This window comes from Pundamilia nyererei, unplaced genomic scaffold (genome assembly GCF_000239375.1).
Source record: "Pundamilia nyererei isolate P.nyererei 1_Seehausen unplaced genomic scaffold, PunNye1.0 scaffold00035, whole genome shotgun sequence".
In the NCBI taxonomy this organism is placed as follows: domain Eukaryota; kingdom Metazoa; phylum Chordata; class Actinopteri; order Cichliformes; family Cichlidae; genus Pundamilia; species Pundamilia nyererei.
In genome coordinates, this window is record NW_005187436.1 from 752,364 (window position 1) to 772,033 (window position 19,670).

Below are 19,670 nucleotides of genomic sequence, written 5' to 3' on the forward strand. Positions count from 1 at the left end.
CTTTTTCACTCATTTTCAGTTCAGTCCTTGTAAATGACCACTTTCATTTTCAGTCATTAAGCCATAAAAATGCACCTCAAGCACAAAACTCAAGGGATGAATCGTTTTCTGTCTTCACATCACAGGTAACCAATCAAAGAACCAATTGATCAGTCTACAGCAACTGAACACTATCTGAAAGTTGTTTTTCCAGGAAATAGGAAAAATTCAGAAAAGAACTGACACAAGCCCTGAGCGGTGAACCTGACTGCTGAGCATCATCAGAAATGGTCTCAGTGGAAGGATGGCTGTCAAGAAGCCATTCTTAAGGAAGGAAAACAGGAAGAAAAGTTTGAGGTGTGGCAAATTACCCAAGAACTGGACTGAAAATCAGTGGCTGCAGGCCTTGTAGAGCGATGAATCCAAATTTGACATTTGGTTCAAATTATTGTTAATTGTACAGAGGTCAGGAGAGAGATACAACTGCGAGCGTCTACAGCCATCTGTAAAACATGGTGGAGGCTCTGTCATGGTTTGTTTAGGATCTTCTAAAACTTGATGAAATTATAAACATAGAAAAGTACAATTAGATTTTCATCCACCATAAAATACTGTCTGGAAAGCATCTGATATACAACGTCTGCTTTTCAGCCTGGCAGTGTTTCCAATTTCAATGCAATAAAAACATACCTGGGTAGAAAAACACAACATGTTACACTACCAGTCATGAATTAACAGCCTGCCCAGAGTGTGGTTCTCAACATTACTAAAGCAGTGTGGGATCATCTTGACAGAGAACAAAACAAGAGGCAGACAAAATCTAAAGGAGAGCTTCGAATATCCTTCAAGAAGCATGAAGCACTAATCTTGAAGACTACTTAAAGAAATTACAAGAAAGCTTGCCAAAGAGAGTGCGGCAATTTTGAAGAATAAAGGCGATTATTGACCTTCAAGCTTGTCAGAAACCCTGTTTTTGAATCATGTGCTGTTTTTGCATTCGTGCTTGCCCATTTCACCTACACATATTTCCCATTTTCTTTGCACCAAAAGAAGAAATGAGGGGTGGCTCAAGACTTTTGCACAGCACCGTATTTGTAAGAAATCCACATACACAAATATATAAACGCAGAGCATATATTTCTTATGTTGTTTGTTAATTTTACACTTGACGAGTGCACGATAGGCTCACCAAATCAAAAAGCCATGCATCGTATTACATTGCATGAATGCAAGTTAAAAATAGCCATAACAGGACTTTGACGTCATGCTGCATGAATATTATCCATGTGTATGTAATAACTTGGCATCTGAGTGTGATTTCACGTCATCATCATTATCATCTTGTTTTTTCATTTAGTTTTTCCATGTATTTCTGTGCTGCTAGGACATTTTTAACACACTGCAGTGAACACAAGTATTAAAATCTGGCATTACATTTTTGTGATGTTTTTGTTATGACAACAAAATTGTGGTGTCTTGCAAACACGTAGCAATGCCATTCTGTTAGAAAAAATTCACCTCAATCTATCCCGTCAAAAGAAATAATACTCCTCAGGACTGTCTGACTAATAAACAGGATTTCAGTATTGTTGCGTCAGCAATGCTTAATGTTCTCTGCTTTCAAATACATAACAGAGAAGTGTGTGACCTCCACTGAAAAATATATAAAAATATAACTCCTTTTTGTCCTCCACAGTCAGAGGTACTGTATGTGTAATCCTGACGTGGTGCAGCAGTTTCACAATCCAGACACCATATTTATTCTGGCCTTTGCTGTCGTCCTCCTCAACACTGACATGTACTCGCCCAACATCAAACCCCAGCGAAAAATGGGCCTTGATGACTTCATACGCAACCTAAGAGGTAAGAATGTGCTCAAACTGCGAGGCAGAGAGTATTTTTCTACAGGTTTTACTCTACGTGCCATGCGAGAGCTAACTGTCCCTGTGGGCATGGCTGGCATAATGAGCTGCAGACATGTTTCAACATTTATAGCAAGTGGTTTTATCAGAAGGGCACGAGCACTGGTTATAAATAGTAAACTTGTTTATACATACATGCCCCTCTACTGTAGATCACTCACAGTGGATTGGTGTGGTGGAAAGAATGACGGTGAAGATGAAAAAGAGAGCAGATGGCAGGGGAAGTCAAAATTTTACAGCAGGCACTCTCTTATCGACCTCACTTCAACCTCACTATCAGGCCCGTGAGTGACAGCTTCTTGAACTGAAGTAAATTACTCAAAGAGGCTGTGGTTGGCTGCCTATGCTCGGTACCATCAAGGAAACCATCATCAGTGCGGGAAGAGATTCCTGATATCCTTGACTCGGAGCGCTGCCCCAGAGGCCGTGGCGGCGGCCCATTTAATTGAGGCTCACTTAGCGTGAGATTTAATGATTTGAGCTTGGTTTTCCAGAAGCAACTCATCGCCGCGGCTGAGCTTCCCATAGCTCTGAATGTTGTCTCCATCCAAAGGTTCAGCAGATTCATATATTAACGGCAACAATGGCCTAAGGAAAAAGGATTTCACTGTTATTTGTGCCTTTAGTTAACAGAAAAATCGATTTCTCAGTCATTACATATTTTTCCTTCATATTATCTTCTACAGCTGAGTGTGCTGCTCCACAGTGATAGTGGAACAACTGCCAGGATACAATATCAGCACACACACACTGCGATAACGGCACATTTTCTGATTTCACAGCTTCAGATCCTACAAAGGAATAAAACTAATTTGGCATTAAAATGTTGGGTAAAAGTGATACAGCCACACAGTTTGAAATTCAGATTGTTAAGTTTACACTCAATCTCAAGACACCCATTAACTTCCTCCGTGTGTTTTTCCCTCTAATACTTCCATTAATTTGCACATTAGAATGAGTCACAGTCAAGTCTGTGAGTAATCAAAACTTTTGAGATGCTTATTTAATTTCCAGCCTAAAGAACTGTTATCTGGTATCTGATTTCAAGTATTGACTTCACTGTCTGAAATCAACCCAAAAATCAAAAAATGGATTTTTTCCCCCCATTCTCTGACTTTCTCTGTGCTCTTGATACTATTCCTGTGTTATCTCCTCTCGTACCATTTGTGGATATCTCCTCTTCAATCTGGATATCAAAGGTGATGTCACCTTTCTAATGTAATTTATTTTGTCACATTGACCAAGGACAATGTTCAGTCTTGCAGGAATAAACAAGGACTGTGTATATATTGTTTTAAACTATGGCCTTGAATGTACAAATGTGCAAAGCTGCATGCACAGTGCATGCAACAGTCAATAACTGTTGCAACGGTGGTGAGATATTTTACATATGATGTAAGTGTGCAAAAAAAGGGGGTAGAGAACGGCCAACCAAATTAACCCTTTCATACATGAGTTATGACAACCTCAGTGAGGGTTTTTTCTTAAGTATTTTTAGGCATGAAAAAAGATTTTTGAACTGCATTTTTTAAACATGTAATTTTCAAAGAGTTTTCTTTTACACATCCACTTAGTCAGCCCACTGGGTGACCAGTGGGTGGCAGGGTATGGAATGACACATCAGTGTCCAATGTAGTGGTTTATGTGCAAGCATACCATAAACATTGATACAAATACAAGAAAACAGCCTTTGAATAGCTGTCCACTGTAGTGGCCACAATGCATGAAAGGGTTATATATTCATCTTTGGCCATCACATAATCCAACCAACAAGTAAAGACAGTTTATAATAAAGACAGGTTATAATTTGGTCAGATTCGATGTTGTGTCTGAATCTGTTTTGCTGGCGGTGGTTGTGGGGGGAGGGGTTAAACCTATCTGTTAAAATGTGTATGGTGGCTACTCATGCATTGCATGAACCCTTCATTTCTTTCAGGTGTGGATGATGGAGCGGACATCCCCAGAGAGATGGTTGCAGGTATTTATGAAAGGATCCAGCAGAGAGAGCTCCGCTCAAATGAAGACCATGTCACCTATGTGAGCCGTGTGGAGCAGTCAATCCTGGGCCTAAAAACTGTGAGTAATAGCCACGTTTTTGTGCAAGTCCTGCATTTCCTTTTGTCTTTTGAGAGAGCTGTCTGCCCTTTTTTTGTACAATCTTCTTTATCTTATATCACGGATTATTTTGCTGCAGCCCATCCCCTGCTCTGTGCTAGCTGTCATCTTCATCTCTTTAACCTTGTCCAGATTCTCGCCGTGCCCCACAGACGTCTAGTGTGCTGCTGTCGTCTGTTTGAGGTGCCTGATGCCAACAAACCTCACAAACAGAAACTGTCTCAGCTCCAGAGAGAGGTCTTCCTTTTCAATGACCTACTGTTGGTAAGATTTTAACATTTAAAAACCATTAAAAAGCACTAGAAACCATTTCAGAACATGCAGTATGTGCCCAAATGCAACCAACCATATTTCCGTGTTGTATGTCTCTAGATCCTGAAGCTATGTCCCAAGAAGAAAAGCTCTGCTTCATACACCTTCTGTAAAGCTATGGGTCTCCTAGGAATGCAGTTTCACCTCTTCAGCAATGAATGTAAGCTGCCATTTTACACTGCAGCAATTTATTGCCAGTGCAGTTTCACCCTGTGCCGGAAAATGCTGAGCCATCCACAGCACTGTTGTCTGTCAATGTCAGTGTCAGGATCCATACTTTAAGGAACTGCCAAGCACTCATCAGTATACCAGTGTTAACACGCTGTTGTCAGTGTTACAGTAGATATCCTGAAGGATATATTTTTATTCTTTTTAAGATTTAGTCTTTTTAAGTTTTTAAAGAAAGAGCATTTTGCTTGTACATTCATCAAGATGTTGTCTATGTTCTACAAGAGCATCTTACTGTCAATCTCTTATGTGTGCTGTCAATCTCCTATCAACATTTGAGTCCTCGGGTGCATCATCGAGTAAGGTTTGTGAACTTGGTGAAGCTCTGAGAATCTATAAACACAAATAATTCACTAAATCCATCTGGAAAGATAATAGAAAAGGTGTGTGAACTGAGAGAGCTTATGGGTTACTGGAAGGAAGAAAGAAAGGCTGAGATTATCTGTAATAGATATTGATTATTGGATTATCCATTCGTTTTTTCCAGTCACAGTTATGGTAAAAGCACTTCTGTTTCTCTTTGTTGGGGTTTCTCATCAGTCTATGCCCATGGTGTCACCATGATGAGCCCGTTTACTTCAGAGAAGAAGCAGCTGGTGAGTTTCTGCTCTCCAAGTGGAGAAGAGCTCAGGAAGTTTGCGGAAGAGCTCAGAGAGTCAATCGCAGAGGTCAACGAGATGGAACAGATTCACATCCAGTGTAAGGAGGAAAATCCTCAAAATCTGCAAAATCTATGTAAACAAATACTGATCAACCTGTGTACGGCTCACTGAACTTTCCCTTTCTCATGCTGTAGGGGAACTGGAGAGGCAACAAGGCATCCAGCCACATGGCTTACACACTAACGGCGGGCAAATGGATGCACATACAGGACACGGCTCTCCCTCAGGTGCTGGTTTTGCTTGTGCAGCATAACACAGAATATATTACTCATAATAATGCAAACATTGCTCAGGGGAATATAGGAAATAGAACAAGTTCTTGGAGAAAAGGTACATGAAAAAGCTGGTGAGAAAGCCATCACTGTCACTTTTGAAATATTAAGGAAAGAAATAGCTTCAAAAAGATTGTCCAATTGACATTTTTACATTGTACACAGGTGTTAGAGACTTTCAGATCTGATACAGTCTCTAATTCAATAAATAATTATAATACACGGTCCTTTTTCAGAGAGAGGATGGATACCAATGTCATATGTTAATGATGAGGCTAGAGTGCCAATTACAGTTGTGGAAAAAATTTTCATATGAAAAACTTAGTACACCCCATGATTCATTATCTTGAAGAACTATATTTTACAGAAATATGTTGAAGTCATGTGTTATCTGCAGTCTGGAATTTGACTGGGTTAGCCAATGTGTTGTAGATTTGCTGACGTGCTTTCTTTTGCATGTCCCAGTTTTGGCTGTTGGAGAGATGGCCTCATAGCAACTCTAGAAACTTTGGTATACAGAGAAGTTCATGCTTTACTCAGTGACAGCAAGGTCCCAGGTCCTGTGGCTGCAAAACAAGCCCACATCATAACATGTCCACTGCTGTGATTGAGCACAAATGCCTCAGACGTTTGTGCTGATACGGTGTATTTGGATATTACCAGTTATGAGAAAACTGTAGTATTAAAATATGAAAACATGACATGTTCAGTTGATTCTGTGCAAAATGTATTTTAAAAAAATATTCATGAACCATTTTTTAACTGAATGACAGTTGCCTGTATGAGAGTCTGTTTCTGACATTTTCGAAATTCTGTATGTGAAGCTGAAATCTGCCTGTGTTTTCCCCCACAGGCCAGGATGCGTACGATAAAACCGGCAACAACAACACAGTAGAGGTGAGTGCCAAAGCTACTCTTGTCTCCCTCAGGTAAGTATCTGCGTCTGCAGCTCTGTGGGTGTGGTTTTTATATGTGTGTGTGCGTGTGTGTGGTTGGACAAGGGCTGTGCCTCATCCTGACAAGAAAGTGCGCTTTATGCTTTGCTTTAAAAGAGCTCCACCTGAGGCACATCCTGACTATGCAGCCATAGATACAAAGGATGCTGAGAGGACTCTGGTGTAGTGGTGCTACAAACTGTCTCTCACTGTGCCTCATGAGTAGATGAGCAGCCACTCTACTCGCTATATAGCATTCCTTCTCTCATCAATTGCTGCTTGCCAGCCTTACTGTATAAGCCACTGCAAGCCACCATAAGCCTGGCTGGCTCCAAGAATACATCTACAAAGCCAGATAAGCTTGATACTGTTAAAGGTCTGTTGTGTGTGTGGGTAAGTGTGTGCATGTCTGTACAACCAGCCCTTCCTGTAAGTAGGCGAAGTGAAAGAAGATGTTTTCTCTGTTTTATTCCTTTGCCCGTACTCCCAGCCCCCTTCTCCTCCCTTTCAATCAGTCCCTTAGATTTGTAAGTCACTGTGTTAGGGAGACACCACGCCCTCGGTGTCACCTCTTTCCTCGTCTGGCACTCCCTTATCTTTCAGCCTATCAGTCTGCCACTCAATGACCACTCCCTGTGTCGCACTCCGACACTCAAAAAATCCAAAGGGTTCCCACCATAATTCCTTAAGAAAATCTCGTCTTACCCAGCAACCCTCTTCTCTTCCTAGGCTGGTGCGTGTAAATATGTGAACTCAAGTTTAAATCATCGAAGAGATGATCAAGAGAAAATGAGAGTGTGTGTTTTGCATGCGCTCGCTCTACATACTACCTACCTGCATGCCTGCATGCCCATGTGCGTAACACACCAGAGGGCTGCGTAGAGGCTGCGTTCAGGCTGGTAACTCCTCATGCGTTCTCTGACTGTTCCTAAACTAGGTGTCAATTCACAACAGGCTGCAGACCTATCAGCTGAGCCAGCCCAGCATTGAGTCAACGCCACTGGCTCTGGCTGCGCCACCTGCCCTGCTCAGCCCAGTCCAGGCCGGAGATCTCCGCCCAGAAACACTCATCCAGTGCCAGCAGATTGTCAAGGTGATTGTCATGGACCAGAGCGGGCGAGGACGGATGGAGGCATTCCTCAGCCAAGGCCCGGCCACCCATCAGCTCATCCAGTCGGCCCTGTCAACACCTGCGCGTGTCAGAGAGGGAGATGGGCCTCAACCCCCTTTGCCGCCACCTCCTCCACCTTACAACCATCCCCACCAATTCTGTCCACCCGACTCACCCATGCCCCTTCACCACACCATGCCTCTTACCCGCAGGCGCAACTCCAGCGGCTCCCGCAGCATCGTTTAGGTCATCAGCTGCGTAACAAACTCCCTGCGCCAGACAAGATCCGCACACTCACACTCAACAAACACATGCTGGAGCACAAGTCAGCTTACTTTGAATAGTAAGACAAAAGAAGTGCAAAAAAAAGTAAAGATTATATTGTGTGACTTAAATGCATTCCTCAGAATTTATTTATAGTCTTAACTTGGCTGTGTGCTTTTTAAACATGGAGTAGCTTTGATGGTATTTCTGAAAGACTTTTCTTCTTTCTTTTCTCTTCAGCCTGTCACCTGGTAGCAGCTGTTGTTGTCTGTCTGGATTTCACGCTGTTGGGTGTATGGTGACTTAGCATTTTTAAATGTCGCCTATCCAACAAGTGTACGTGAGCTTGGAGTGTCAGAAAAAAGCACCCTGAAAAGACATGACATATCTTAAAAAAAAGGGGAAGATTCTGTTTTCTTTGAGGATATTGATGTTCATGGCATCTCCCCGTTTTCAGTATTACCACACTCAGTGAGGGATCGTTTTGCAGCTAATCTAACTACTTTATACCATAATCATTTTCCTTCATCTCTGCATAATGTGAAGAAACAAGAGCACCAGCTTATTTGTTTCTCCATTTTCTAGGGAACTCATAATCAGTGTGCGTGAAAAAAGGCAAAGAAGATAAATTGCCGTACCGCCTCTAACACCTACGAGTTAGTGTAGTAAGCAAGGATGCTGCTACTAACTAAACTATCCTAAATTAATATCCTGATGACAATCATGATTCGGTGCTTCACTGTTGCATGATTTTCTAAAATTGAACAGATAGCAGATATCCTCACAGTATCTGTATGCTGTGATTCTGAAGTTGTGCTCTCACACAGCTCAGGAAAGAGTCTGCTGCATTGCAACATGTAACACTTTATCTGCACCTCTGAGTTGTACTGAGGGGAGAGTGCTTCTGTACTGTTTGTTCAGCCTGCTTACCCATGGGCAACAGGGAGCCAGGCTGGTAATTTATCCTAACCAAGGCTAAAAGAAGCCTTTCTCCTCCTGTCTATTTACTCCAAACAGGTTGCCTTGTGCATAGGGATGTCACCTTTGGATTTAGGGAAACCTAAAAAGAAAACGTTATCCAAAAATCAAATATACATGTTTTCCTTATGCTTTATAGTGCTATTTTTACATCTAGATTTTTTTTTCTTCTGGTTTGAGTTGCTCAGTTGTGGACATGCCTGCCTTCTTTTGAATGTAATGGAGTTACTGTAGATAGCACTTGCCTTGCACTGCTAAAAGTGGAAAAAATGGCAGAAGGAAGCATCTATGACAAGAGGCATAACCATGATAGGATGTAAATAAGAGGTCCCGGTGCTGAGCTGTAATGTTTTGTACCTGAACACTTTTTTGGTTGGATGTACAACTCAATCCCCCCCCCAAAAATTAATAAAAACATAATGCAACAGTTTGCAGATCACACAATCCCATATGATTATCTACAATATAACATAGAAAACATACTAAATGTTCAAATTGAGGGAACCGCCCCCCCGATAATGTAAAGATAAGGAATTTGATGGCAGCAATCCATCTAAAAAAATGTTGTGACATGGCCGTGTTTACTTCTGTGTCAGCAAAGCCGTGTTGTTGTAATATTTCCGCAGTTTAGTGCACCTGCTGTAGCACTGTCTTGTTGATAGACGTGGTGGTGTCCTATCCTCTTTAAACCAGAGGATGCAGCGTCACTGCGCCTTAGTCCATTTTAAATGATCCAGAGAAGACTACACATTTTCTAGATCATCTTCACATTATGGTTGTTTAACCTGCATTTGTGGATGGCAATTTGTGTTCACAGAGAGTGATTTCTGGAAGTATTTGTGAGCCCATGCAGTGATATTTACTGTATGACAGAATCATGCCTGTTTTCAAAGCAGTGCTGCATGAAGGCCCATTGTGCTGTTAATGATGAGATATTGACAATCTTTACAATTTTACATTAAGGAACAATATTCTGAAAGTGTTCCACAATTTGTAGATGTTGTTTTTTGCAGGTTGGTGAACCTCTGCCATCTTTGCTTCTTAGAAACTCCGCCTCACTAAGATGCCAGCCATGTTACTGACCAATTAACCTTTATTTAGTATTATATTTGCACGCTGTTCCTCCCCTTTTGTTGATCCCATCCTAACTTTTTTGAGATGGGTTGCTGCCATCAAATTATAAATAAGCGTAATATTGTTCCTAGAATCATAAAATATCTCAGATTAAACATTTGTTTACACGTTTTTTTAATGTGCTTATGAGATTTTCAAATCACTGCATTGTGTTTTTATTGACATTTTCCACATTGTCCGAACTTTCCTGGAGTTTGAGTTGTAGGCATCCATCCATTATTATATTCAGGATCAAGGGTGAGAGGCAGGGCACACCGCACAGGCAGCCAGTCCATTAAAGGGTGGACACATTAAAACTGCTCACAACAAGATTTGAATCGATCCGAAGTGAATTTTTTATTTACTTTATTTATTTATTTTTTGATAAATTGGATTTTGATTTCTAGAAATCACATTGCTACTAATTTTCTGATGTGTATTTTTTGGTGCTTTGAGCACCACAAGACAAAGTGCCATCTGCTACCATCATACTCAAGAGAAGGCTTGATTTCCTACAGCTATACCTCCAAAACTATATTAAAATGAAGTAAAATGCTCTACACAGGGTTGACCCAAATCACCTCACTAGACCACGTCTCCCCTCTCACCTATTTATATTCTCCTTACGCAATGAAAATATTATATAAGCAGACATGCACATGTGTACTGAATGTTAAATCAGGGGGAAAACTGAAGATGTCCGTGGAATAATAACTGATTTCCTCACGTGTCGTCTGTCTTGATGGTTTCGAGCCAGTTTGTACAGCACATCACGAATCATCCGACTGAGACATACCAAACACGTCTTGTACCTTTTTGCACCACAGAATATACTGGATATATTGTAAATAGATAATATATATTTATTCTGAAAAAAGTGATTGCTTTGCCCAGTGTGTGTATCTACGTATGTATTTGTACAGAGAAAATCTAGTTTAAAAGAAAAAAAGAATATTATAGTTATTATAGTTACTATTATTCACATTTAATATCGGGGGGAGTCCTATATGTGATAAGAGACAGAAAACAGGCAGCTTTTATAGAATACGTGACATTATTACAGATCTACACTTGCCATTAAATTACCATGTCATGTTACTACAGGATTATTAAGAGATGGCTGCGTGTCATCTGTAAAGGTATGCAAAGGGCTATGCTGTATTGGTGAATACGTACAGTACACCACAAGTCACGCCACACACACACACACACACACACACACACGCACACACTAGCATAACAAACAGCTGCACATGTGATCACACAAACACGCAAACATGCACACGGCTGCCAAAGCAACAACAAATTTAAGCTTAGACTTACCTTTGAAACTGCTTGATTTCTCAAGTCAGTAACCCCACTTTGTTTACTGTAAACTCTGACTTGTACTATACCGCATGACACATTTTTTTTGTTTGCTTTTTTTGTTCGCTTTGTTTTTTTCATTTACAGTACACAGGAGGAGTTTGAGTCTACGTTTTCGTTATTATTGTCAGGGCATGTTTGCTTTGTTGATGTCATTTTCTCCTTTCTCTCTCTTGCTCTACTCCCTCTCCCCCCTTCTCTTTTCTACCCTTACCCCTTGCCTTCTCCGTGGTTGTCATGGAGATGCACCAATCTGCATCCTCACTGTGGAGCACTGTCATTAATCTCTGCACCGTCACAATATTTCTATAAAGGAGATTTCTTAAAGATCAACATGTTTACTAAAAGAATTTCTAATTTTTCTGTTTGAAGAGAATGAAAGAATAAAGTAGTTTTTACTCTCAGTCTTGCGTCTCCACGGTGTCTGTGTATGAAGCACTCTCTGCCTTTCTAATGAATTAATTTGCAGCAGGTGTGCAGGGAGGATGGCGGAATGAAGGAGCTTATGGGAAATCAGTCTGACCGGTGTTTCGCTGTCATTCCAGCACACCTGGTCTGAACTCATTCATTAGAGGTCCTTCCACCAAACCCCCTGCCCCCAAAGTAACACTGAATCTGAGGTGTCTGAATGTCATATGCGTCTGCTGTAGTGGTTCTCGAAGATGGGTCCAATGACTTGTGCAGGTACCTGATCCATATGCACAAACCTGTCCATAAAATCTGCTCTAAATTGTGCTGTAGTAATAAAAGACACATATCTAAAGATGGGGACCATTTACAGAAATAATGCTATCATTTGGCCAATAGTAATCTCTTAAAAGCGTCCTTTTGCATTCCTCAGACATCATGGTTCATATTGACATGATATCATTGCATAGTCGCTGCAGATTTGTCAGTTGAAGATCCATGATGAGAATCACCAAACCCCAAATGAGCTCTACACGATTGAAATCTGATGACTGTGGAGGCCATCTGAGTAGAGTGAACTCATTGTCATTGTCAAGAAAGCAGTTTGAGATGATATGAGCTTTGTGACACACACATACACATGGTGCTCAGCTGATACTAAGAGGCTGAAAGTGTGCCAAGAAAATATCCCTCATACCATTACGAGACACGAACTTGAGCTGTTAATACAAGACAGGATGGACCAATGTTTTCAAGTTGTTTTTGCTAAATTTGAACTCTACAGCAGGAGAAGCGGACACTCATTAAACAAAGTATTTTCCAGTCTTCTATTGCCCAGTCTTTGTGAGCATGTGCCCTCAGTTTCTGCTGCTGTAGCCTCAAGGCTTGACATCAAGATTTGACATGTGGTGCATTCACAGATGCTCCACTGCACACTTTGATTGTTAAGAGTGGCTATTTGAGTTATTCTCCTGAACGCCTGGTAACAGCAAGGCCTTTTCTCCCAAAGAACTGCTGCTCAGTGGATATTTCTTCTTTTTCAGACCATCCTCTGCAAACCCACAGAGATGGGCTGTGCAGAAAAATTCAAGCAGATCAGCAGTTTTTATCAGACAGGCCCGTCTGGCACCAACAATTATGCCACATTCAAAGTCATTTAAACCATCCCTCTACCCCGTTCTGATGTTCAGTTTGAACCTCCGCAGGTCGTCTCAAGCCGAATGCTTAAATGTTTCTGATGTGTGTGCTAATATGCAGCTGAAATGATGCATCCAACAAAGTGCCTAGTGAGTATATAACCACAGCCTTGGATTTAACGGTTATGTTAGCTATTAAGCTACTGCAGACTTCCCTTGTTGAAACAGCAAGACTCACTAATTTGTAACTCCCTACTGCAACGTCAAAGTGCAGACATTTGATGAAACAGTCAAGTGGAGAAAGTCTTGATTGTTTCTTTTATTTTGCAAATCACTCTTGAGAAAGGATAACGAACATCTCAACACAGTTATAAAGAGACTGAAAAGCCCCAACACTACTTTGGCTGAAAACAATTACCTTAAAAAAACACAGATGATATGAACATAATACATAATAATAATAAGACAGTGAAATCGATTTGTGCAAATACCTGTAGGCTTACACTTGTGATAGAGCTCTCACGATCAGCTCACAATGTCTCATTTATTCCTGTCCTTTCTGAACTTCTTTGTCCCTGCTCTTCACTTTTTTCCCTCGCAGTGTCTTTGGAAACAAGTGTTCAAAAGGTTCAATATAAAGACGACTGTGCTCGGAACAGATTTTGAAGTGGACTGAGTGGAGTTCTTCAGACAGATCGTTGAGTGCAGATATTCATCTCCTGTTGCTCTTACTTTGGTTTGTGGGGATGGACCTCTCCATCTCCAGGATCTGCCCACAGGTCATGTGACAGTGACGCACAAAACCCCCCAAAGAAATCTCACAGATGTTCCTTAGTCAGTTTTTTTACATAGTGGTCTCCTCCCATTCCAGTTCAACATCACCTGAAGAGCAATACAACCTTGTGAGGTGAGCACTGAGCTGCATGTTTGTTTGTTTTTTTAAGTATGACCTCATATATTTACCTTCCATGGCATCCAGGGAGTCCATCTTCTCCAGAGCAGAGTAGCTAACAAACCATATCGACTGGCTGTTGCCTTTGTTGTTTAGAAGTTCCAGCGTACTTTGGTGCAGGAAGATGTACTGGGCCTGACAGCACACATATGCATAGACATATTTCTGCTTATTCAGACCATATGTTCTTTTGCATTAATCACACAAAGAACAGATGTTGATATGAACAATGATATAGTCCTAACAAAAGAGTGGGAAAAGCAGATTAAGTTTGAATTGCTGTGGTACGAAGATTGTACCACTTGATTTATTTTTCAGAACTAAAACTTAACAGAGGTGATTTAAAGCCAGAGACATGTAAATTGGCTGCGCGTGAAAGGCTTTGCATCTCTGTGAGAAGCCATATAATGAACTGGTGACCTGTCCGGCCAACCCTCCTCAAAATTTCTTGCTGCTTTACGTGGCGATTAAGTGGTTAAAATAATGAATGAATAGATGGATGATTTGAGATGTGCAAAAATACTTTGGTATCTTAATGGCTGTGACGACAACACCTCTTGGTGGTTTTTGCTTTGGACGTTTTATTTAGTTTCATTACTTCCAAATAAAGGATTTTGAAAGAAAACTTCAAGCACTCAGCAGTGCAGAAAAACTGGTTCTGGGTTGTCGCTCTGTCTTCCAAGATGACAACCAAAAACATGGTGAAAAACTACGTCCAGAAGATCAAAGTGAACTGGCCTGAAATTGAATCCATCGAAAATCTTTGGGGTGAACTGAAATTTGAGAGATTAGTCAAAGCAAAGCTGGCTGGGCTTGCTCAGGGAACATGATTGTAAATGACTGTAAGCTGTTATCCAGCACAAAACACAGCTGTCTATTAGCAATAGTCAAACTAGGATGTTTGGAAATGTGTTAAAAACTCCTTATTCTGTTTAACAGGACTTGAAATACTTCCCAACTATATTTCCAAATAATTCTGTCCTTATCTCTATAGTTTGAACTAACAGCAGTTGTGTAATTCATGAATACTGAACTAAAGGCACCAGAATGATAGAGCCTATTAGCCAGTACAGGCCCAGTCTTTGACATTTCAAGTGTATTGTTTAGTCCTATGTGTGGTTTGAGTACTTGTGGCTTATGTAATTAATAATAATTGTCATGCATGGTCTTTTTATTTCAGTAGGAAACTGGAACTACGTTTGCAAAATCTGATGGACTTTTACAACAACATCAACCCTTTGATGCCATAAACACATAAGTAGCTCAAATCAATGACTGTAGAAAACTTTTAAAGTGTCTTTTTAAAGCCGTCTGAAAAAGGCACTCTGCTTCAGAGTCTCAGCAAGGACATTTATGAGTTTGTAAAATAATCAATATGAATGATGTCCTCAGGCATTGTACTAATAGCTAGCCTGGCACACTGAAAACTGAACTCTCAAAGAATCATGCCATCAGCAAGCACAGCTCTCGTAGCTGCAGACACTACAGGCTCAGCCACAGCCAGATAATGTTCACAAAGACGTGGAGAAAGTCTAGCAACAAGAAAACAATTACACAGAAGAAGCACAGTAACCACAGCAGGCAGAGAGTCTATACAGGCACTGACAGACAAATCAGCAGTCCACAAGTAAACACTAGGGTAAATATAGGAAAGGTTCAAGCTGTTTCAAAAGAGGGAATCCTGCTCAGCGCTTGCTTTTAATCCACCGCCAGATCATTCCCTTTGTCAATACTAAAATTTTCCGAATATCTTCTGATGGGGATGAGATCACAGCAGGGTACAAAGTAAAAAGTAGGGCAGCTACATTTCCATTTGTCAGTCTTTGATGATTCTTAAGAACTTAGGATAAATAAATAAAAAAAAAATCATATTTATTCTATTTACCATGAAGCTCACATGCAAAAGGATAACATACTGCTGCACTTATGGTAAACTTACCAGATTCTGTACCATACACATCCGCTCGCTGCGCAGTTCAGCCACCAGCCCATAAATATCGACAAAGTCATGATCTCTGACATGCTGAATAAGATGATCCAAAGCAATAAACACACCTGTTCTTCCTACGCCAGCGCTAAAGAAAATACAAGAGAGCAAATGCCATTATACTTTCAGCTGCACTGTTATACCACACAAAAGGATTTAGGTCTTATTTGTAGGTGTAATACAAAAGAGGATATGAAATTACTGACAGTGAAGCATTTATTGATAATCTGTTGATATGAGACTCAATTTTAATGACCAAAAATTAAATATTTTGCTATAGTTCATGCAATGTTAGTCTCCCTTACACGAAGCTGATAGCGTACCTGCAGTGGACAACAATAGTGCTATTGTCCTGCCTGTGCATTCGGACAGCTTTGACAAACTTAATGAGCGTACTGCAAGACTCTGGAACGCCGTGCTCAGGCCACGATGTATAATTGAAGTGGCGGACCAAAATGTAGTGCCCATGCTGCAGGACAGGAACACACATAACAGGAAGTCAATTATAAACTCTGTTTTTATGGCAGGTGTTTTTCAGTGATAACAGAGATAACATTTATTATTTTTCTAACAATAAAAAATTTAATTAAAAGGATGTAGGCTCTCTCAAGCCATCAAACTACTGATGGAGAAACGTCAAAACAAAACTTTCTTAATGTAATCAGAAATGTAATTCCAAACTAAAAGGTTGTGTGAGCATCCTCAATATGCCTGCACGTCTTACTACCAAAACAAGATGGTTAGTAGGCCTACACTCTGTTTCCTATGAAACACATGTAGTTCTACAAAGATGTAAAGCCTCCCCTATCATTCAGCTTTATTACATAGAGTTTACAAGATTTTTTTTTTTAATATATTTTCTTATATAACATAAAATTCTGATAATTGTGATAATTTATCACCCCAATATTGAGCAGTGCCACCATTACTTTTAAAATTCATATTACGGGTTCTACTAAGAAACCAGTGCTTTTGACACCAAGAGTCTCAAAAGACAAGTCTGAACTTAGTCTGAGCTCTCCTTATTGGCTGTAGGAAAAATTATTTACTGCTCCCAAATTCCTATAAAACTGGAAGAGCTCGACATAAATACCAGTTTAGCTTGAAAAGGGTAGCCGGACAGCCTAGAGTCCCAACATTACTTTACATTCAACAGTGTCTTCTGATGGCTACCTTATGCACATCACTGAATCACTTTTTCCACCTGCACCCCTTAATAAAGCAAACATGTTGTCTTTGCAGTCAGTGGATGATGCTGTTTCATCCATACTTAATCAGTTTAATGCCTTTTTGTTCTTCATCAAGTTTTTCCATGTTATTCGCTCATCAATAATCCAGTAAACCTGTACTTTAGTTTAGCAGAAGTGTAAATTGTTCAGCCTGTTTTAATAAACCAAACTATATTCTTTGAAAAGGTTTTTTAAAGCAAACCTTTTCAAAGGTTAATTCATTAGAGGAGCTGGAGAAGTGGGGGCATATTAGCAGATGTTTTTTTTTATTTTTTATATTCTTTTAAATCTTATTAGTTATTTTTGAAGAAAAGAGAAGTTGCTTTTTCTTTTTTAATTGTAAAAAATAAAAGAACTAAACTAAACAAAAAAAGCCAATTTATCCTCATAAAATAATAATAATAAAATGGCACCATGTTGCCTAGCAACCACTTATCAAAGAATTAAAATAACACTGATATAGTAGAGCAGAACCTGAGCATTGCAGGTGACTTGTAAAAACATGCAATTTTTTTAAGTATCTCCACTTTCCAGGTGCACAAATAGACCAAACAATACTGTATCATTGACATGAACTAATATTACTATTGCATGCACACATATATTTCAAGTCATGTGTGCACTGTAAGTGTGCATGTGTGCGTGGTAGCCGGTGAATGCTCACTTGACGGAGGTTATTAGCGCCATACCTTTTCTACTTTCAGAGTTCTGATAGTCCAGTCAGGAAAGACTTCCTCTGACACCTTTGAGATGAGAATGTCACTAAACACTGACATCGGCTTGTTGTCTTCAGGCCAGTACTTGTGACATCGAATCTGAAATGTCACACACACCCACACACACATACATCAGCTCTTTAGAGCAGACATAAGCATCCAGGGAATGAAGCCCAAATACTAGCTTGTACTCTGAATGCTAATAGCGGTGATGTTTTTTTTCTAACAGTGACAAATCTCTCATACGCACTCTGCCTTTCTCATAACACTGAGTGAGCATGGCGATAGTGCGGGTTCCCGTTTCCCAGATCATCCTCCAAAAATCAGCCACAGTGCCCGGCAGAGGGCCCTGGGTGGCTATGAACTCATTGGGACACAAATAACCCTGCAGACACAGAAAAAAGGAGACGGGGAGGCTTACATCTACCCTTATGTACAGTATGTGGATGTCTATCTGACAGAATCGTGACTAACTGGTACTCACTGAGACAAAGCTGGCATTGATGTAGTCTGAGCCTGCAGTGCCAGGTTCAGACAGCAGTTTCACTCGGTTGTTATTATCTAAAAACAGTACAGGGATAATAATACAGCTGAATTTAAATATATGAAATGCGACCACAGTGAAGCAAACAGCAATGAGAGATAGGAACAATTCTGGTACGTTGTAGGCGCAACGGCCTTGAAAAACTAATTTCAGCCTGGCAACATACAAGGTTTGATGTTTGGGAAACGATTTTTGGACTTGTTCCACGGCAGGTCAGCGTCTGTAGTGGCCAGGTCCTGCAGCAGCTTTGGGAGTTCCTGGATGGACAAAATATAACACATCAGTATTCACAGAAACACACAAAGGTCAAGGCTACAATTTTTGCCAAAGTAAAATCAAGGGCCACGAGTGAGTGAAAGATAAAAGTAAAAACAGGTGACTACTCACCCAGTTCCTGCTGGCAAACTCAAAAATAAAACTCACAGTCCTTTTGACTTCAGAAAATATTATCTAGTATGTATGTAAATGGTAGAACAGGTTTAGTTTTAAAATTATGCATTACTGAAACATCTAAGGTCAAACATTAGTGAATTATCTAATGTATTAAATGTAATATAAACCACTAGTTTTTCATTTTCTTCTGTATTTATTTATCACTGTATTCATTCATTTTCCATGTATATCTTAAGATTTTCATCTACTGTATTAACACTGCTTTACAAATCTACTATCAAAATCATTTTGTATGTTTCTAATGGTTAAAACAACCAGTACCCCCAAGTTCTTTAAAAAAAATTATATTTTAATGCTAAAATATAATTATTGTTATTATCATTGAAAAGCTGAATAAAAATAAAGCAAGTTTGATTAGAGTGACAAATTACAGTTATTTATTTGCATTCCTAAAGAGAGAAAAATTGTTCTAGTGGTTGAATATTATGATTCTCTGAGAGATCAAACTTAGAATAAAAACCTGAGTTTGTTATTTTGTTGCTTTGCCTTTGTATTTCTCGACAAATACATCAAATCCTGTAACCCAGTAACCCAGAGATATCACATACATACTCATTTTATGTATTCACGTGAAGATGTAAACAGAATTATTGACCAACTATTATTAAAAAAACAGTATTTTTTAAGTATTTAAAGTATCAGCAGCATTTCTGAAGAACCTAGGCATTTACCATCTAGCTGGTGTTGATCAACTAATAGATGAAATCTGGATCTAATTACAGAATGACATATTTGCATGAAGAAGCACAGATGTATAAAAAAATGCAAAAAGACTTGTAATTAATAAGGACAACTTAATTGAAGGCAAAATTGGGGTAACTTTATAAAATGTTCTCTATATTAATTTTTAATAATCTGTTAATAATCTACATTTAATGGCATATGAATGTATATACAGTGGGGCAAAAAAGTATTTAGTCAGCCACCGATTGTGCAAGTTCCCCCACTTAAAATGATGACAGAGGTCAGTAATTTGCACCAGAGGTACA

General features: G+C 39.8%; 2 protein-coding genes across 4 annotated transcripts in view; one reads left to right on the forward strand and one right to left on the reverse strand.

The window, feature by feature from the left end:
- The window catches only part of iqsec3b (IQ motif and Sec7 domain ArfGEF 3b), a 23,601-nt gene extending 11,941 nt beyond the window's left edge, over window positions 1-11,660 (forward strand). The window contains exons 6-14 of one of the 3 annotated variants that reach the window (XR_311654.1): window positions 1,676-1,842; window positions 3,838-3,977; window positions 4,149-4,280; window positions 4,389-4,488; window positions 5,097-5,255; window positions 5,353-5,445; window positions 6,344-6,387; window positions 7,363-7,879; window positions 8,041-11,660. Coding sequence is in view for 2 of the 3 variants with exons in the window: in XM_005729898.1 (XP_005729955.1) it covers window positions 1,676-1,842; window positions 3,838-3,977; window positions 4,149-4,280; window positions 4,389-4,488; window positions 5,097-5,255; window positions 5,353-5,445; window positions 6,344-6,387; window positions 7,363-7,782 (1,255 nt within the window). In the remaining variant the exon portion in view is untranslated. Of the gene's footprint in view, window positions 1-1,675; window positions 1,843-3,837; window positions 3,978-4,148; window positions 4,281-4,388; window positions 4,489-5,096; window positions 5,256-5,352; window positions 5,446-6,343; window positions 6,388-7,362 lie in introns of all 3 variants that reach the window. The other 2 variants (XM_005729898.1, XM_005729899.1) reach the window with 2 other exon arrangements.
- A 1,606-nt stretch (window positions 11,661-13,266) lies between these two features.
- Window positions 13,267-19,670, reverse strand: part of ptprq (protein tyrosine phosphatase receptor type Q) — a 32,544-nt gene continuing 26,140 nt past the window's right edge. Inside the window, exons 36-43 of the mRNA XM_013910037.1 lie at window positions 18,395-18,485; window positions 18,169-18,245; window positions 17,935-18,069; window positions 17,658-17,783; window positions 16,063-16,208; window positions 15,692-15,827; window positions 13,764-13,887; window positions 13,267-13,682 (exon numbers count right to left, since the gene is read on the reverse strand). Of these exons, the coding sequence (XP_013765491.1) occupies window positions 13,645-13,682; window positions 13,764-13,887; window positions 15,692-15,827; window positions 16,063-16,208; window positions 17,658-17,783; window positions 17,935-18,069; window positions 18,169-18,245; window positions 18,395-18,485 (873 nt within the window). The 3' untranslated portion in view covers window positions 13,267-13,644. The remainder of the gene's footprint in view (window positions 13,683-13,763; window positions 13,888-15,691; window positions 15,828-16,062; window positions 16,209-17,657; window positions 17,784-17,934; window positions 18,070-18,168; window positions 18,246-18,394; window positions 18,486-19,670) is intronic.